A 19,523-nucleotide genomic window follows, 5' to 3' on the forward strand; every position below is an offset into this window, starting at 1 on the left:
GGGGTCAAATGACCCTTTCACAGGGGTCGCCTAAGACCATCGGAAAACATATATATAATTACATATTGTTTTTGTGATTAATCACTATGCTTTAATTATGTTCAATTTGTAACAATGAAAATACATCCTGCATATCAGATATTTACATGACGATTCTCAACAGTAGCAAAATTACAGTTATGAAGTAGCAACAAAAATAATTTTATGGTTGGGGGTCACCACAACATGAGGAACTGTATTAAAGGGTCGCGGCATTAGGAAGGTTGAGAACCACTGCTCTAGAGCCTTTTCCAGAGTCACAAAGGCTTTTCATAGCCCTGTGCTCTTGGTTTTACCTTATTACAACTTCACACTCATGAATTTTATTCTTTCAACCCAGTCTTTATCAAAGACAAACTGAAGTTCAAGACAGACATAAATTTTCAAATGTGGATGAACTATCTTTTGAGGATAATGAGGAATTTGGATCATCTTTTGAACGTAAGTTTAAATGTAAGTACCAGTTTTTAACAGTTGAAAATGTAGAAAGCTAAGTCTTGGTAAAATATATCCATTGTTAAATCAAAGGCCTTAAAAATTACAACATTTGTATTTTGTGATAAAAACATGGATACAGATGTATTACCTTTTTTATATCACAGATTTTGATGGGTCTATTTGAGTGTTACTTTTTTTTAATTTTCAAGATAACCAATAATTTCAAAGTTGGAGCTAAGCTCACAAGTGAACCCTTAACTTAATTTACCAAGTTTGGGATTGCCTCAGATTAAAATACCTGATTCTTAATTTTTTTTTCTTTTGATGGAATATGAAGATGCTAAGTTATTTAAGTTATACAGATTCTGATGACTGCATCAGATGTAGAAACCTCATTCTTAGTGAATGAATGGAGGTGGAAGTATATTAGCTTCCTTATCTGAAAACTGGAGGCCTGGCTCTGGCTCTGCCTTAGATTGTTCTCTGGGAGCATACTGCTTAAGTATAAAATTAGGATATAGAAGTCAGTCAGCTCTAAGGTTCTCTCTAGCCTAGGAAATCTTTATATTTGTATATAATCTGTAGTTTTGCATTGTGAGCTTCATTGTCAAATCTGAAAGTACTCTACTTTGAACAGTTAAATGAAAGAGCTTAGTAAAATTGGTAAATTCTTTGCAACTAACTTTTTAACAATTTTGTTAAGGCTTTACTATCTAAATGGAGTTCATATAATTATCAGCAAGTCAGGTGAATTCTGTCACTTTCCTGTTGGGTTATAAATCTAGTTTTGGAAACAAATCTAATTCTTTTAAGTGTAATAACACTTTGAGAAGCAAATAGATTGTCAAGTGGTATGCTGAAAGTCTTAGGATTAATTCTGTAGGAAAAGATCTGGCTTGGTTGCTTTGGCTGAGACTTGAGCGCAGCCAAAGTTACCGCCATACTGCCCTGCCTTCTTTTGCTGTTGTTAAGGACTCCTGGGACACTCATTTGTACCTATTATAGATGCAGCAGACATGCCGATACAGTTTGAAGTGAATGGCCTCCATCCTGCTGGTGACATGCCTCTCTTGGGAACTGCCTTGGGTGCTCCTCCTGCCAGACCTATCTCCTCTCATTACCCAAGTAAGTTTTCCTTGGTTGTAACTACAGATAGTATGATAGCTACTAAATGCCAGCCTGTTCCTAGTGAGTTATTTCATTTATTGAGGGAGGACCTTTATAAGCATAAATTATTCAAAGTCTTAGAGTTGAGTATTGCCATTGTTAATACATTTCTGAAATAAATTTGAACATGTAAAGAGGAGAAAATTAAAGGAGTTGCTTCTCATTAATCTTCCCCAACAGTGGCTTTTTTAAAAAAAAATCTTTATTGTTGAAACTATTACAGAAGTCCCCTTCTTTCCCCCATTGACCTCTTCCAGCCTGCTCCTGGCACACGCCCGCCCCCCCACCCCCACCCCACACACACAGGCCCTCACCATCCCATTATTTGTGTTCACTCATTATGCATATATGCATACAAGTTCAATGATTGAGCTCTTCCTACCCACCTCCCCTCCCCTGACTTCCCTCTGAGGTTTCACAGTCTGTTCCATGCTTTTATGTCTCTGGGTCTATTTTTGTTCATCAGTTTATTTTGTTCATTAGATTCTACACATGAGGGAGATCATGTGATACTTATCTTTCTTTGACTGGCTTACTTCACTTAGCATAATGTTCTCCAGGTCCATCCATGCTGTTGCAAATGGTAAGAGTTCTTTCTTTTTTACTGCCACACAGTATTCCATTGTGTAAGTGTACTATAGTTTTTTTTATCTACTCATCTGCTGATGAGCACTTAAGGCTCATTCCAAATCTCAGCTACTGTAAATTGTGCTGCTATGAACATAGGGGTGCATTTATTCTTTCTAATGAGTGCATTGGGTTTCTTAGAATATATTTCTAGAAGTGGGATCACTGGGTCAAATGGGAGTTCCATTTTGAATTTTTTGAGGAAACTATACTGTTTTCCACAGTAGCTACACCAGTCTGCATTCCCACCAGCAGTGTACTTTTCTCCACATCCTCGCCAACAGCTGTCATTTGATTTCTTGATGATAGCCACTCTGACAGGTGTGAGCTGGTACCTTATTGTTGTTTTGATTTGCATTTCCCAGATGATTAGTTACTTTGAGAATTTTTTCATATGTCTCTTGGCTTTCTGTATGTCCTCTTTGGAGAAGTGTCTATTTATGTCCTTTGCCCATTTTTTAATTGGACTGTTTACCTTGTTTTTGTTAAATTGTATGAGTTCTCTATATATTTTGGAAACTGACTCCTTATTGGATGTATCATTGGCAAATATGTTCTCCCATGCAGTAGACTCTCTTGTTATTTTCTTTTTAAAAAAATACTTTTATTGATTTTTTACAGAGAGGAAGGGAGAGGGATAGAGAGTTAGAAACATCGATGAGAGAGAAACACCAATCAGCTGCCTCCTGCACACCCCCCACTGGGGATGTGCCTGTAACCAAGGTACATGCCCTTGACCAGAATCGAACCTAGGACCCTTCAGTCCACATGTCAACGCTCTATCCACTGAGCCAAACCATTCAGGGCTCTTGTTATTTTCTTGATGGTTTCTTTTGCTGTGCAGCTGCTTTTTATTTTGATGTAGCCCCATTTGTCTATTTCCTTCTTAGTTTCCTTTGCCCTAGGCATTGTATCCATAAACATGTTGCTGTGTAAGATGGCTGAGATTTTGGTGCCCGTGATTTCTTCTAGGATTTTTATGGTTTCCCAACTTAAATTTAAGTCTTTTATCCATTTTGAGTTTATTTTGTGTATGGTATAAGTTGGTCTTATTTCATGTTTTTGCATATATCTGTCTAATTATCCCAACACCATTTCTTGAAGAGACTGCCTCTGCTCCATTGTATGCTCTTGCCTCCTTTGTCAAATACTAGTTTCGTATAGTGGTGTGGGTCAATTTCTGGGTTCTTAGTTCTGTTCCATTGCTCTGTATGCGATACTTGTACCAGTACCAGGCTATTTTGATTACAGTGGCTTTCTAGTATAACTTGATATCTAGTATTGTTATTCCTCCAACTTTTCTCTTTCTCAAGCTTGCTGCAGCTTTTGAGGTCTTTATTGGTATAATTTTTAGAGTATTTTTCTAAGTCTGTGAAATATGCCATTGGTATTTTAATAGGTATGCATTGAACCTAAAGATTGCTTTGGGTAGTATGGACATTTTGATGGTATTTATTTCTGCCAATCTATGAACATGGTATATTCTTCCTCTAGTTTATATCTTCTTCTACCTCTTTTTTCAATGTGCTATGGTTTTCTGAGTATAGGTATTTTACCGCTTTGGTTAAGTTTATTCATAAGTCTCAATTTTTTGTTGTTGTTGCAGTGCTAATTGGGATTGTTCTTTTATTTCTCTTTCTGAGCGTTCAATATTGGTATATAAAAATGCCATAGTTTACTGGGTGTTAATTTTATATCCTGTTATGTTGCATCCCTGTCTTCCTATTCTTAGGGAAAATGGTTTTAGTTTTTAGCCATTGAGTATGATATTGGCTGTAGGTTTGTAATATATGGCTTTTTAATATGTTGAGATATGATCTATTTCTACTTTACTGAAAGTTTTTATCAAAAAAAGGGTGTTGGCCGAGGCCGGTTTGGCTCAGTGGATAGAGCGTCGGCTTGCGGACTGAGGGGTCCCAGGTTCGATTCCGGTCAAGGGCATGTACCTGGGTTGCGAGCACATCCCCGGTGGGGGATGTGCAGGGGGCAGCTGATCGATGTTTCTCTCTCATTGATGTTTCTGACTCTCTATCCCTCTCCCTTCCTCTCTGTAAAAAATCAATAAAAATATATTTTAAAAAAAAAAAAAAAAAAGGGTGTTGGATTTTGTCATGCTTTTTCTGCATTGATTGAAATGATCATGTGATTTTTGAGTGTTGCAGTCTGTTAATGTGATATATCACATTTATTGATTTGTGGATATTGTACCAGCCTTGCATTCCTAGAATAAATGCCATTTGGTCATGATGTATGGTCTTTTTAATGTATTGCTGGATCTCATTTGCTAAAATTATGTTGAAGATTTTAGGGTCTGTATTCATCGGGGATAATTCTCTTTCTTTGTAGTGGCTTTATCTGGATTTGGGATTAGGGTAATGCTGTCCTCATAGAAAGTGTTCCTTTCCCTTGGATATTTGGAATAGTTGAGGAGATTAGGTATTAGTTTTTCTTTGAATGTTTGATAAAACTTCCCTATGAAGCCATCTGGACCAGGACTTCTGTTTGCTGGAAGTTATCTAATTACTGCTTCAATTCCATCAGTACTTACTGGCTTATTCAGGTTTTCTGATTTTTCCTGATTGAGTTTTGGAAGATTGTATTTTTCTTATTTGTCCATAGTCTGACAAAGCAGTTACCTTTTTGCTTAAGACAGTTCTTCAGAAACTATTCCATTTTGGGAAATCATAGTATAAAATTGAAATGGCGGTTAATACCCATATACATCTTCAATGTGATTGTAGTATGTTAATAATTCTTTGTTTCCTTCATGTCTTTAAAAAAAAATAAGGACAGAAGAACCTTTATATTTCAGTTTTCAGAAGAGCTGATGACATTGGAGGAAAACTCGTCATCAAACTTGTCTGGCCCACTTTCTCTTTCTTCTTACTGTCTCTAATTTACACACTTCCCTCCCCTGTGTGGAATCAGGGAGGAAAGCTCTAGGGGGAGATTAGAGCTTTGTCTCATACTCCAGCCAGATCTTTTTCTCCTTGAACTAAAGAGTTTAAGCCGCAAGCTTGAAAGGAGATTTCTTAAGTAAAACCACCTCTTGTTTTTCCAGTGTTTGGATGGGACTATCATGTTCAACGCCTCTTGTAAGTAGTTTCTTGGTTCAAGTCAGCATACTCAGGGAGATGAGGAATTGCCAAAGGAAACAAGACTTTGAAAGGATTGTTCTCACTGATTCCAGGGTACACCATCCTGTAAAGCACTCATTCAGCGAGACTTCATTGAGAACCTTCACTTCATATATGAAAACTCTATCACCCAATATCACCTCATTGATTTAATTGTGAAAAAAGAAAAACAAACACCTCCTGTGTGCTGGGTGCTGGGCATACTGCAGTGGGACAACCCAAGCCCTTTCTTCATGGAGCTTCTAGTGGGAAAGTCAGCAGTCAGCTAGCCATCACCAAGACCTCTGATGGGATAGATACTGAGTAGGGGCAGTGGCCACCCAAGAGTGGCTGTGATAGGTTGTTTCGCAGAGACCTGGGTGAGTAGGAAATAAAAATAATACAATAAAGGAAACCAACTGAGTTCATAGGTGTTCTATCTCAGAGATAGAATGAAAATTATAACAATGGCTTTTAAAATTATTCTTAAGTAATGTTTACATTGATCATTGAAAAATTCTCTTATAATCATCATTTCCCCTCTTCGTTTGGATACAAAGGGAAGTGAAAAAATCCAAAACTTGATATCTTTGAGATGTCCAGTGGAAATACTAATTAGGTAGCTACAAAGTACAGTCATGCACCTTTTAATAGCAGGTATATATTCTAAGAAATGTGTCCTTCGGGAATTCATTGTTGTGTGAACATCAGAGTGCACTTTTGTAAATCTAGGTGGTACAGCCTCCTGTACATCCAGGTAGCCTATTGCCCCTCCGGTGCAAGCACATACAGCATGTTACTGTACAAAACAAGATTAAATCAAGCACAGGAGAAAATGACGCCATCGAGAGATGTAATAAACATGAGGTATATGAAGTTGCTGCCCATATAACATGGGATGCTGTTTCACAGCACACTTTTCTTTATCATTAGAAAAAAAAAAAAAAACCACTATAAAACAGTGATTAAAAGGGTAGTGTAGTAAATACATAAACCAGTGACATGGTCCTTTATTATATTTATTAAGTATTAGGTACTAGACGTAGTTGTATGTGCTGTACTTTTATATGACTGGCAGCACAGTGGGTTGGTTTACATTAGCATCTCCATAGACACGGGAGTAATGCATTGTATTACATTACCATGTGGTGATAGCCACACCACTTAGACAGTAGTGATTTTTCAGCTCCATTATAATCTTACCAGAGGCCTGGTGCATGATTTTGGGGGGTCCCTTGGCCTGGCTGGTGAACAGGGCCATCTTGTCCACTCCTGATCGGGGCCTACTGGCAGGGGTGGGGTCGCGGGAGCAACCATGGGAAGTTGTCTGGTCATGGGAGCTTGGCTGTGGGAGCACACTGACCACCAGGGAGCAGATTCTGCCTTGAGCATCTGCCCTCTGGTGGTCAGTGCACATCATAGCTACCGGCCAGTCTTAACCGTTGCTTGGACTTTTATATAGAGAGAAGATGGGACCACTGTCATATATGTGGTCTGTTGAACGAAATGTTGTTATGCAATGCACAGCAAAGATATAGTCCTTTTTTCTTCTTTATTGTTTAAAGTCAGCAACCAAACAGCATTTCTATTTTGAGATTGCTATTCCATGTGATAAAGTGATGGCATTTAGGTCTGCAAGCAAGAAGAAGATTGCATTTCTGCCTGTGAAAATGATCAACTGCCTCCTCTGGTATTTGAATTTCATGACCAGGAGTATGAGTCCGAAATGACTGTGTTGTTTCTGTCCTGTTAGCAAAAACCTTCAAAATCCTTTGGTGAACCTATGAATTTGTCTCTTAGCATTGCTGGGGGGAAAGTGTAGCCTACAAAAGTTTAGGCTCTTCCAGAGCCAGAGGAGAAAGGCAAGCATAGCCATCTGTGGGATTGACATTGAGTTAAACCTGTGACAGGTGAGGACTTTTGCTTTGAGCTACAGGGAATAGACAAATAAAGCCTGGAACAATAGATGTAGAACAAACAGATTCATGTGGTTGTGAGAAGGCAGGTACAAAATACTGTGTAAATGTGGTGGTGGAGAGGTGTCACTTTAGGAATACTGTTTTTCTTAGTGGCTGTATCTTGTATTCCTTAGCCAGAAGTGTGCTAAGGTTCCTTCTTATCCACAACCTCACCAGCACTTATTGTATGACTTATTAATGGTTGCTATTCTGGCTGGTTTGCAGTGGCACCTCATTGTCATTTTAATTTGCATCTCTCTAATAATTAGTGACATTGAGCCTATCTTCATGTCTCTTGCCATTTGTATGTTGTCTTTGGAGAAGTATCTATTTAGATTTTCTGTCCACATTTAATGGGGTTGTTTTTCTTTTGGTGGGTTATCGGAGTACTTTATGTGTTTTGGAAATTAACCCCTTACCATATGTATTATTGGCAAATATGTGCTCCAATACAGTGGATTCCCTTTTCATTTTGATGCTGATTTTTTTTTGCTTTGCAGAAGTTTTTTTAGTTCAATGTAGTCTCATTTGTTCCTGTTTCTCAAGAATGTTGAGGCTAGGGGACCCTACCCCCCTCCCTATGTGGGAGTCTGTTCTGTGGTACTCTTTCCCCCTCCCTACTTTGGAGTCTGTACTTGTTCTTTAACAAATCTCCGCCTTTGCTATACCGAAAAACAAAAAACAAAAACAAAAACAAAAACAAAAACAAAAACGAATGTTGTGGCTATTTTGGGGTCTTTTTCAGTGTTCTGTATCTCATTTGAATGTTCAGAACATTCAAATTTATATGCAAATATAAATTTTTTGCATATTTCTAGATCTGTGAAATATGCACTTGGCATTTTAATAGTGATTGCATTGAATCTAAGGATTGCTTTGGATAGTAGGCACATTTTAATGATATTAATTCTACCAGTCCATGAACATGGTATATTCTTCTGTTCGTTTATCTCTTTTTTCAGGGTCCTGGGCGCTTGCTCAGTGGTGGGGTTGTGTGGGAGAGGTGGGAGGAAGTGAGTATTAGGTTAGGGAGAGATTGAAAGCAAAGCACAGAGCAAGGGAGGCACAAATATACCCAGGTAGCATGAGTCTGCTGCTGGAGGTGCAGTGTTCCCAGTGCAGAAGTAGTGTACTATTTCAGGTCAGTCCGGAAAGAAGGTGTGGACACCACCAGAGCAGAGACAGCAACAGAAATCCAGGTCTTATTTTCAGGAAATGAAGGGTGCTGCTGATGGTGGTTGCTTGAAGGCAGAGAGACTGATGTCAGGGTGAGCACATTGATTAGGTTATTTCAGCTCAGCTGTCCAGGTAAAAGGTGAGAGGTAGTCTTATTGCAGTATCTGGGGGAGTTAGAGCCTGTAAGCCCTGGTGGATGAGTGAATGTAGTGTAGAAAGGCATGATAAAAAGGGACAGGAATGATAACTTCAGGTCTGAAGCTGATGCTGTGGGATTTCCAAGTGTTGATGGTAGGGAACTGGCCAGAAATGCGGATGAGACTCGGGGAGAGATCTGTGCTAGAGAAAAAGATGTGATAATGATCAGGGCAGAGGTAATAGCTAAAACTCCAGGAAGGGATCGGCCCAGGGCAAGTGGGAAATGTTGGTAAGATAACTAGGGGGGTTCAGGGGCGGGGTGCTGGTTTTGTACTAATTTTGTACTGTTCTGGGCGGGAGAGGCTCGATTGCTTTTGTGGGAATTAGGGGAAGAGTTATACAACTGCTGTATAAATACAGACTAATGTTTAAGTTAGAATCCTAAATAGAGAGTTACAACTGAGGATAGAGGCAGAAATGCAAGGCTGGCGAAGGGCAGAGTACAGAAGAAGGGGTGGGGAAGATAAGGAAATGTGTTGTGGCAGGAGGACAGTTGAAGTTGTTCATGGCAAGGGTGACTTGTTTTCATCTAAGTAAAGTAAAAGGCAGATGCTGTGCCAGGTGTGGGGCTGGAGGCTGCGAGACCATGAAGATGGATCAGCAGGCCAACACAATCAACTGAGAGTCGAGCAGTCTCCCTGGGCCTCTGCTCTTTATTTTCTGTCTCTTTAGGTGCAGATGAGAAAGAAGTTAGAGAAGAGAGTGAAGAAGCAAGAATATGGAACCTGCTGAAAGAACAGAAGCTGAGAGAAGAAAGAAGGCAGAATGAACAGAAAGCTTTGGAAAGAGAACGGAGAAAACTAGAAAAACTGGATCGAGAAAAGGTATAATAAGCATAGCTCAGTTCTCCATGCTAGTAGGTAACTTTTAAAAAGCTTGCTGCAGGCATCCCAATCCTCTCCTGTGCTTAAGCCCACTGAAAAGGGCTGTACATGGGCATAATAGGAGTCTCATAGGAAAAGGGAGCTTTGCAAGTCTGTGAGCATGCATTCTCATGTTCCTGAAAACACACTCGGAAAGGAGATGGACTCTGCTTTGCTGTAGAACTTCCCTGTGTAAGGGGTTTCAAGGTCAGCTGGCTAGGACCAGAAGAAACTGGGGGAGGTGGCTGCCAATCTGGTGGCTTCCTCAGGCTGCCCTGCCCTCCTCCCTCCTCATTGTCTTTGACTTTCTATGTCCTGATTCTGGTCCCAGGCAGATGGATTACCCTGCTACTTCTCATGCCTGCTGGACCTTACGTAGATTAATCTTCTGTATCATGTTCCTTGAATTCCTGGCTCATTTGATCTGGAACACAGACACTTTAGGCACAGTAATTCCTGTTCTTCATTACATGATATATTTGTGCCACTTTGATAGTAGCAACGAATGAAACAGTTTTCTGTCATGCACATGTCACATAAAGAAACAGAGTTATAGTACTATGTGTTTTTAAAATGTATATGTGTATCTCCTATTTTGCTGGTCATCTATTTACAGCAGATTATTGAAGAGTCTTTCAAGACGGAAATGGAGAAAGAATTAGAAGTGAGTGCTCAGGAAATGAAAGACAAATCTGTTTGTGGTGAATATGCTTTAAAGAAATACATGCATATCACCCAAAAGGACCAAGACCTGAAGAAGGTGGATAAGGTACTGATGCTATGGACCAGTGGTCTGTATGTGAGGATGTGAGGGCTTCTGTGGTTTGTTAGAAAACCTTGGGACAGGAGTTGGAGACAAAAGGTAACAGCAGAGGAAATCCAAAATTCAAATGGAGCCTCAAGTCGTATGTATATTACACTTCTGACAAAATGTTATCTCCTTTGCTTGGGCCAAAGAGTGAACAGATCTTGATTGGTAAGGTTTGTAAAATTGGAGCTATCTCATTATTTTCAGAACAAGAATGAAAGTGCTATCAATGAAAAACAAATGGATTGGTACTATCTGAGACATGAATTCTATATAATAAAATCCTAATATGCAAATGGTTGAACCGCAGAATGACCAGTCATTATGATGGGCACTGACCACCAGGGACAGATGCTCAATACAGAAGCTGCATCCTGGTGATCAGTGCGCTCCCATAGGGCTCATGGCTGGCGAGCGCAGCGGTGGTGGTGGGAGCCTCTCCCACCTCTGTAGCATCGCGAAGCGATCAGTGGGACATCCCCCGAGGGCTCCCAGAATGTGAGAGGGTTCTGGCCGGGCTGAGGGACCCCCTGAGTGCACGAATTTCATGCACTGGGCCTCTAATATATTACATAAGTCTAGAATACTATGGCTATTGAGAATGCGCACAGGACAGTTAGAGTGCTTGGTAAATTTCACATCTAAAAGTCAACGTTTTGGACTCAAATTATATTCAGGCAGTCCTCGGGTTACGTTGAACTCGATGTATGTTGTTTTGCGGTTACATCACTATCTCCCATTTACAGTGTTAATAAAAAAAAGTCCCGTCATTTCGACATATGTACATATGTGCTTTGTTTTTTATTATCTGCCACAAGTAAAGGTCAGGAATTGCTATCTTGCTTTATTTTTTTTTTTTTTTACTCTTTCACTTCATTACTGCTGTGTATGTGCTCCATGTGAGTGATATAGGTGATTCTATAGGTGGGTTCCGACTTAACGGGGAAAATCGCATTATGTCGCGATATAACCCGAGGACCTACTGTATATTTCAAAAAGTTTTCAGCCCAACCAGCATGGTCAGTGATTGAGTGTTGACCTATGAGTCAGAAGGTCACAGTTTGATTCCTGGTCTGGACACATAACCCAGGTTGCTGGCTCGATCCCCAGTGAGGGACGTACAGGAGGCAGCCAATCAATGATTCTCATTGTTGATGTTTCTATCTCTCCCTCTCCATTCCTCTCTGATATTTTATTTTATTTTATTTTTTATTTTAGTATTTTTTATTGTTTTATTGCTTAAAGTATTATAAAGAGTATTACATATGTCTCCTTTTTTTCCCGCCCTTGACAATCCCCTGGCCTCACTTACCCCCAGTGTCTTATGTCCATTGGTTATGCTTATATGCATGCATACAAATCCTTCAGCTGATCTCTTGTCACCCCTCTCCAGCCACCCAGCCCTCCCCGGCTTTCCCGCTGTAGTTTGACAGTTTGTTTGAGGCAGCTCTGCCTCTGTATCTATTTTTGATCATACGTTTATAATGGTCTTTATTATCCATAAATGAGTGAGATCATGTGGTATTTTTCCTTCATTGACCGGCTTATTTCACTTAGCATAATGCTCTCCAGTTCCATCCATTCTGTTGCAAATGGTAAGAGTTCCTTCTTTTTTACAGCAGCATAGTATTCCATCGTGTAGATGTACCACAGTTTTTTAACCCATTCATCTACTGATGGGCACTTAGGCTGTTTCCAGATCTTACCTATGGTGAATTGTGCTGCTATGAACATAGGAGTGCATATATCCTTTCTGATTGGTGTTTCTGGTTTCTTGGGATATATTCCTGGAAGTGGGATCACAGGGTCAAATGGGAGTTCCATTTGTAGTTTTTTGAGAAACTCCATACTGTCTTCCATAGTGGCTGCCCCAGTCTGCATTCTCATCAGCAGTGCACGAGTGTTCCTTTTTCTCCACATCCACTCCAGCACTTGTGTTTTGTGGATTTGTTGATGATAGCCATTCTGACAGGTGTGAGGTGGTACCTCATTGTTGTTTTGATTGGCATCACTCGGATGATTTCAGTGACTTTGAGCATGTTTTCATATGTCTCTTGGCTTTCTGAATGTCCTCTTTTGAAAGGTGTCTATTTAGGTCCTTTGCCAATTTTTTGATTGGATTATCTCCCTTTTATTAAGTTGTATGAGTTCCCTAGTTGGAGATTAAAAACTTATCGGTGATAACATTGGCAAATATGTTCTCCCATGCAGTGGGTTTTCTTGTTGTTTTGTTGATAGTTTCTTTGCTGTGCAGAAGCTTTTTATTTTGATGTAGTCCCATTTGTTTATTTTCTGTTTAGTTTCCAATGCCATAGGAACTGTATCGGTGAAGAAATTGCTTTGGCATATGTCTGAGATTTTGTTGCCTTTGGATTCTTCTAATATTCTAATGGTTTCTGGTCGTATATTTAAGTCCTTTATCCATGTTGAGTTTATTTTTGTGTGTGGTGTAAGTTGGCGGTCTAGTTTCATTTTCTTGCATGTATCTGTCCAATTGTCCCAACACCATTTATTGAAGGGACTATCTTGACTCCATTGTATGTTCTTGCCTCCTTTGTCAAATATTAATTGAGAATATTGGTTCGGGCCCGTTTCTGGGCTGTCTGTTCTATTCCATTGATCTATATGTCTGTTCTTGTGCCAGTACCAGGCAGTTTTGAGAACAGTGGCTTTGTAATACAACTTGATACCTGGTATTGAGATCCCACCTACATTGTTCTTTCTCAGGATCGCTGCAGCTATTTGGGGTCTTTTTTTATTCCAGATGAATTTTTTGAGAGTTCGTTCTAGGTCTGTGAAATATGCCATTGGTATTTTAATGGAAAGTGCCTTGAATTTATACATTTCTTTGGGTATTATGGACATTTTAATGATGTTGATTCTACCAATCCAAGAACATGAATATTTTCTGAATAGAGGTCTTTTACCTCTTTAGTTAAGTTTATTTCTAGGTAGCTTAGTATTTTTTGGTGCGATGGTAAATGGGATTGCTTTTTAAGTCTCTCTTTCGGTAAGTTCACTATTGGTGCATAGAAATGCCATAGACTTCTTGGCAGTAATTTTGTATCCTGCTACATTGCCAGATTCATTTATTAAGTCTAATAGTTTTTTGATGGAGTATTTAGGTTTTTTTATGTATAATATCATATCATCTGCAAATAAAGACAGTTTTACTTCTTCTTTTCCAATTTGGATGCCTTTTATTTCTTCTTCTTCTTGTCTAATTGCAGTGGCTAATACTTCCAGTACACTGTCAAACAGGAGTGGTGAGAGTGGGCATCCCGGTCTTGTTCCTGTTCTTAGGGGAAATGGTTTTAGTTTTTGCCCATTGAGTATGCTGTTGGCTGTGGGTTTGTCATATATGGCTTCTATTATGTTGAGGTATGATCCTTCTATTCCTACCTTGCTGAGAGGTTTTATAAAAAATGGGTGTTGAATTTTGTCAAATGCTTTTTCTGTATCAGTTGATATGACTGTGTGTTTTTTTTCTTTCAATTTGTTTATGTGGTATATCATGTTTATTGATTTGCGGATATTGTACCATCCTTGCATCCCTGGGATAAATCCTACTTGTTCATGGTGTATGATCTCTCTTATGTACTGCTGGATCTGATTTGCCAAGATTTTGTTGAGGATTTTGGCATCTATGTTCATGAGGGATATTGGCCTGTAATTCTCTTTCATTGTGTTGTCTTTACCTGGTTTTGGAATTAGGGTGATGCTGGCTTCATAAAATGAGCTTGGAAGTGTTCCTTCCTCTTTAATTTTTTGTAGTAGTCTGAGGAGGATAGGTTTTAGTTCTTCCTTGAATGTTTGGTAAAACTCCCCTGTGAAGCCGTGTGGTCCTGGGCTCTTGTTTGCTGGAAGCTTTTTGATGACTCTTCAATTTCTTCCATAGTTATTGGCCTTTTGAGATTTTTAGATTCTTCCTGATTGAGTTTTGGAATGTTGTATGTTTCTAGGAATATGTCCTTTTCCTCCAGGTTGTCTAGTTTGTTGGAGTGGAGTTGTCCATAGTATTTTTTAACAATCATTTGTATTTCTCTGGGGTCTGTTGTTATTTCGCCATTATCATTTCTGATTTTGTTTATTTGGGTCCTCTCTCTTTATTTCTTGGTGAGCCTGACTAGAGGTTCAACAATCTTGTTTATCCTTTCAAAGAACAAGCTCTTGGTTTCATTGATTTTCTGTATTGTTTTTTTTGTCTCTATGTCATGTATTTCTGCTCTAATCTTTATTATCTCCTTCCTTTTGCTCCTTCTGGGCTTTCCTTGTTGCTCTCTTTCTTATTCTTTGAGAGGTAGTTTTAAATGATTTACTACCATTTTTTCTTGTTTGTTGAGATAGACCTGTAGAGCTATAAAGTTCCCTCTCAGGACTGCTTTCATTGTGTGCCATAGGTTTTGGATTGTTGTGTTTTCATTGTCAGTAGTTTCCAGGATGTTTTTAATTTCTTCTTTGATCTCATTGGTAACCCAATCAATATTTAATAACATGCTATTCAGCTCCTAAGTGTTTTTATTTCTAAGTGTTTGAAAATGTTGAGTTGTTTTTATTCTAGTTTATTTCTAGTATTATGCCCTTGTGGTCTGAGGAAATGCTTGGTATGATTTCAATCTTCTTGAATTTGGGGAGACTTTGTTTGTGACCCAGTATGTGGTCTGTTTTTGAATATGTCCGATGAGCACTTGAGAAGAACGTATATTCCGTGGCTTTGGGGTGAAATGTTCTGAAGATGTCAATTAAGTCCATCTGATCTAGTGAGTCATTTAGGATTGCTGTTTCTTTACCATTTTTTTTTTTTTTTGTCTAGAGGATTTATCCAGTGATGTCAATGGTGTATTAAAGTCCCCTACTATGATTGTATTGTTGTCAGTCTCTCCCTTGATATCTTCCAGGAGTTTTTTTTTTTATGTATTTGGGTGCTTCTGTATTGAGTGCATATATGTTTTTCAGGGTTAAATCCTCTGTATATTCAATCCTTTAGTATTATGAAGTGGCCTCCCTTATCTCTTATTATGGCCTTCACTTTGAGGTCTATTTTGTCAGATATAAGTATTGCTACCCCAGCTATATTTTCATTTCCAGTTGCCTGAAAGATATTTTTCCATCCCTTCACTTTCAGTCTGTGTGAGTCCCTGATTCTGAGGTCAGTCTCTTGTGGACAGCAAATGTATGGGTCATGTTTTTTGTTTTTTTTTTTGTTTGTTTTGTTTGTTTTTTCTTTTTATCCATTCAGCCACTCGATGTCTTTTGGTTGGAGCATTTAGTCCATTTACCTTTGAAGTTATTATTGAAAGGTACTTGTTTGTAGCCATTTCTATTTTTTCTGTGTGTTTTCTTTCTGAGCTTTTTATTTCTTCTTTTTACACTGATCCCTTTAGCATTTCTTGCATTGCTGGGTTGGTATTGATAAACTCCCTTAGCCTTATTTTGTCTGTGAAGCTTCTTATTTCCCCTTCAATTTTGAATGATAGTCTTGCTGGATAGTGTATTCTTGGATTCATTGCTTTGCTTTGCATCACTGTGTAAATTTCCGTCCATTCTTTTCTGGCCTGATGTGTTTAGTTGAGAAATCATATGATAATCTAATGGGAGATCCCTTGTATGTAATTTTCCGTCTCTCTCTTGCAGACTTTAAGATTCTCTCTTTGTCCTGAACATTTGCCATGGTAATTATGATGTGTGTTGATGTGGGTCTTTTAAGGTCACCTTGTTTGGGACTCTCTGTGCTTGTGTGACTCTTTTTTCTTCCCCTCCTCAGGGAAGTTTTCTGATATTAGTTCTTCAAATAGGTTTTCTAAGTCTTGTTCCTCTTTCTGTTGTTCTGGCACCCCTATTATTCGCATGTTGTTTCGTTTCATGTTGTTCCATAGCTCCCTTAGGCTCTCCTCCTGTCTTTTATTTTTTTTTCACCAATTGCAATTCAGTTTGGGAGTTTTGCTTCCCTGTCTTCTAATTCGCTAATTTGGTCCTCCGCTTCTCCTAGTCTACTGTTGAAACTTTCAATGGTGTTTTTTATTGCAGCTATATCACTCTTCATTTCTTCTTGGTTCTTACATAATTTATTGATTTTTTTTATCTGTTTCTTCTTGCTTCTTGCATAAGTTGTTGAGTTTTTCCTTCATCCGGTTTATGCACTCTAGGACCCTTAATCTGAATTCTTTTTCTGTCATGCATGCCTCGGTTTCACTTAGCTGCTTTTCTGGTGAGTCCTCCTTCTCTTTCTTTCGGGGGTTTCTTTGTGTACCCATGTTTGATCTCACCGACATATCTAGATGTTGAGTCATTCAGCGACTGCTCCTTGGGTGGCAGTGGCTCCTCGGGCTGTGGTTGCTCCTCTGGCGGTTATTGTAGCAGCTGCTCCTCAGTTGGCAGCAGCTCCTCTGGTGGGTGCTGTTCACAGTTGTGGTGGCTCCTCTGGCTGGTGGGGGGAGGCTTCACACACAGAATCTGTTCCTGAGACAGAGGATGTGCTGATCACGAAGCTGCTGTTCCTTGGTTGGGGCTGGCTACGCACGCAGCTGCTACTCCTTGACCTGGGGCGGACTGCTCACGTGGCCGCTGAACCTTGATTGGGGGCTGGCTGCATGCTGCTGTTGTTCCTCTGTGGTGGGCTGCTTGTGGGGCTACTGCTCCTAGTATCGGCTGCTCATCAGACAGGTGCAGGCTGTTGTGGCTCTTCTCCTCCGGTGCATGCTGTGTAGAGCTGCCACTCACCAGATGTGGCCGGTCTGCTCATGTGGTTGCTGTTTCTTGGACCGGGTTCGGCTGCCACTGCTCCTCGAATGGGGCCAGGCCACTTGCAGAACTGCTGCTCCTCGGATGGGCACACAGCTGCTGTTCCTTGGATTGGGCAGGCTGCTTGTGCGGCTGCTGCTGCTTGGACAAGGGCAAGATGCTTGTTCAGCTGCTGCTCCTCGGACAGGTCAGACTGCTCATGTGGTTGCTGCTCTTCAGACGGGGAAGCGGGCTGCTCACACAGCTGCTGCTCCTTGGATAGGGGCAGGCCACATGAGGCTGCCTCTCTTTGGCTCGACGCAGGCTGCTCACGGGGCTAATGCTCCCTGGACAAGAGTGCACCGCTCACATGTCTTTTGCTCACGTGGTTGAAAAAATAATGTGTACAGAAGTAGGAAATAAAGGAACAAACAACAAAAAAAGAAGAACAAAGAAAGAAGAAAGAATAAAAGCAACAAACAAAAAAAAGGGGTGGGACGACAAAAAAGAAAAACAAAAGCTAACAAAATAATAAATAAAATTGAAAAATTGAAATGTCATTCCTTTGGCTGGGTTAAGATCCCAGTTTTCTGGAATGTCTGTGATCTTCTGATATTTTCAAAATCATTTTTTTAAGAGTTTCAGAGAAATCAAAATCTACACTAATAAAAGAGAAAAATGGTAATTGGCGTACGGCACTACCCTTTTCATTGGGTAATCAGGGCTATATGCAAATTAACTGCCAACTGAGATGGCAGTTAACTGCCAACAAGATGGCGGCTAATTTGCATATGTAGGCACATGCAGGGAGGCGAAAGGGAAAGCAGGAAGAAGCTCCCTGCCACTGACAGTGATGGGAAACCCAGGGGGGAGCTAAGAGGTGGGGGGCAGTTCAAAGGTGGCCCTGGGGCCACCTTTGCCCTGCCCCCCAGCCATGATCTGAAAATCAGGCGCCTTTGCCACCCTGGCTAGTGATAGCAGGAAGTAGGGGTGGAGCCAGCAATGGGAGCTGGGCACGGTTGAAACTGGCAGTCCCGAGAGCTAGGGGTCCCTTGCCTGTGCCTAAAGCGGAGCCCATGATCGCGGGGCCGCTGCAGCTGCGGGTCCCCGCTACCCGAGCCGGATGCCTCAGCCTGAGGCGTCCTGCAGGGGCAGGGGCGGAGCCCGCGCAATGGCGGCGCCCCCCGCTGCCACTGCGGGTCCCCGCTGCCCGGGCCGGACGGCTAGGCCAGGGGTGTTAGGCCTGGGCAGGGGCGGAGCCTGCAACCACTGGGAGCTGGGGGTCCCCTGCCCAGGCCTAATGCTTCGGCCAGAGGTGTTAGGCCTGGGCAGGGGCAGAGCGGGGGATCACGGCGCTGCTGCCGCTGCGGGTCCCCGCTGCCCAGGCCGGACGCCTCGGCCAGAGGCATCAGGCCTGGGTGGGGGGCGGAGCCTGGGATTGGGGGGATATGATGGTCCCCTTGCCCAGGCCTGAAGCCTGGGTCAGAGGTGTCAGGCTTGGGCAGGGGGTGGAGCAAGCGATCAGAGGGAGATGGGGGTCCCCTGCCCAGGCATGATTCCTGGGCCAGAGGCCTCAGGCCTGGGCGGGGGGTCAGAGCCAGTGATCGGGGGGAGATGCGGGTCCCTTGTCCAAGCCTGACACCTCTGGCGGAGGCGTCAGGCCTGGGCAAGGGGCTGATCAGGCGATCGGAGGGTGATGGGAGTCTACACCTCTGGCCGAGGCATCAGGCCTGGGCAAGGGGCAGAGCCAGCAATCGGAGGGGTCTGGGGGTCCCCTGCCCAGGCCTGACGCCTGGGCCAGAGGCATCAGGCCTGGGCTGGGGGCAGAACCAGTGATGGGGGGAAATGTGGGTCCCCTGCCCAGGCCTGACGCCTCTGTCAGAGGCGTCAGTCCTGGGCAAGGGGCCGATCCTGCGATTGGAGGGTGATGGGGGTCAACGCCTGAGGGCTCCCAGTATGTGAGAGGGGGCAGGCTGGGCTGAGGGACACTACCCTCACACACACACCCGGTGCACGAATTTAGTGCACCGGGCCCCTAGTTGTTTAATAAAATTAATACATTAATACACCTCTAATTTCAAAATTATTCTTTCTCCTCTTTTCAGAGTTCAATAAAGAGTGTCAGAGAAGACTCACAAGTGGACAAGCTGCTCCCTAGTGATAAAAATTAAAGGTATGCTTTCCCCAACATTGTGTTCTTATGCAAATCATTCATCACATTGCTGACTTTGTTAGCCCAAGAGCATTGTTCATATGTTGAGGTCTGCCTCTAAGAAACTATTGAATTAATCAAAATTACTGACTGCCAAAAGAATCTTTTACATTTTGAAGTTATGATATGGCTACTGATTAGGAAAGGAATGAGAACATTAGAAAGGTCCCCTAATGAACTGACAAGAATTTAACAAATTTT

At 41.4% G+C, this 19,523-nt stretch overlaps 1 protein-coding gene across 1 annotated transcript in view; it reads left to right on the top strand.

Annotated features, from left to right (window-relative positions):
- Nucleotides 1-19,281, top strand: part of LOC308512431 (centriole and centriolar satellite protein OFD1-like) — a gene marked incomplete at both ends in the record, with an annotated part of 60,977 nt that extends 41,696 nt beyond the window's left edge. Inside the window, 5 exon segments of the mRNA XM_081082185.1 lie at nt 380-492; nt 1,489-1,602; nt 9,392-9,543; nt 10,199-10,351; nt 19,216-19,281. Coding sequence (XP_080938311.1) covers nt 380-492; nt 1,489-1,602; nt 9,392-9,543; nt 10,199-10,351; nt 19,216-19,281 — 598 coding nt within the window.
- Between the last annotated feature and the right edge of the window lie 242 nt (nt 19,282-19,523).

This window comes from Myotis nattereri (assembly GCF_964212035.1).
Source record: "Myotis nattereri genome assembly, chromosome: Y".
In the NCBI taxonomy this organism is placed as follows: Eukaryota; Metazoa; Chordata; class Mammalia; order Chiroptera; family Vespertilionidae; genus Myotis; species Myotis nattereri.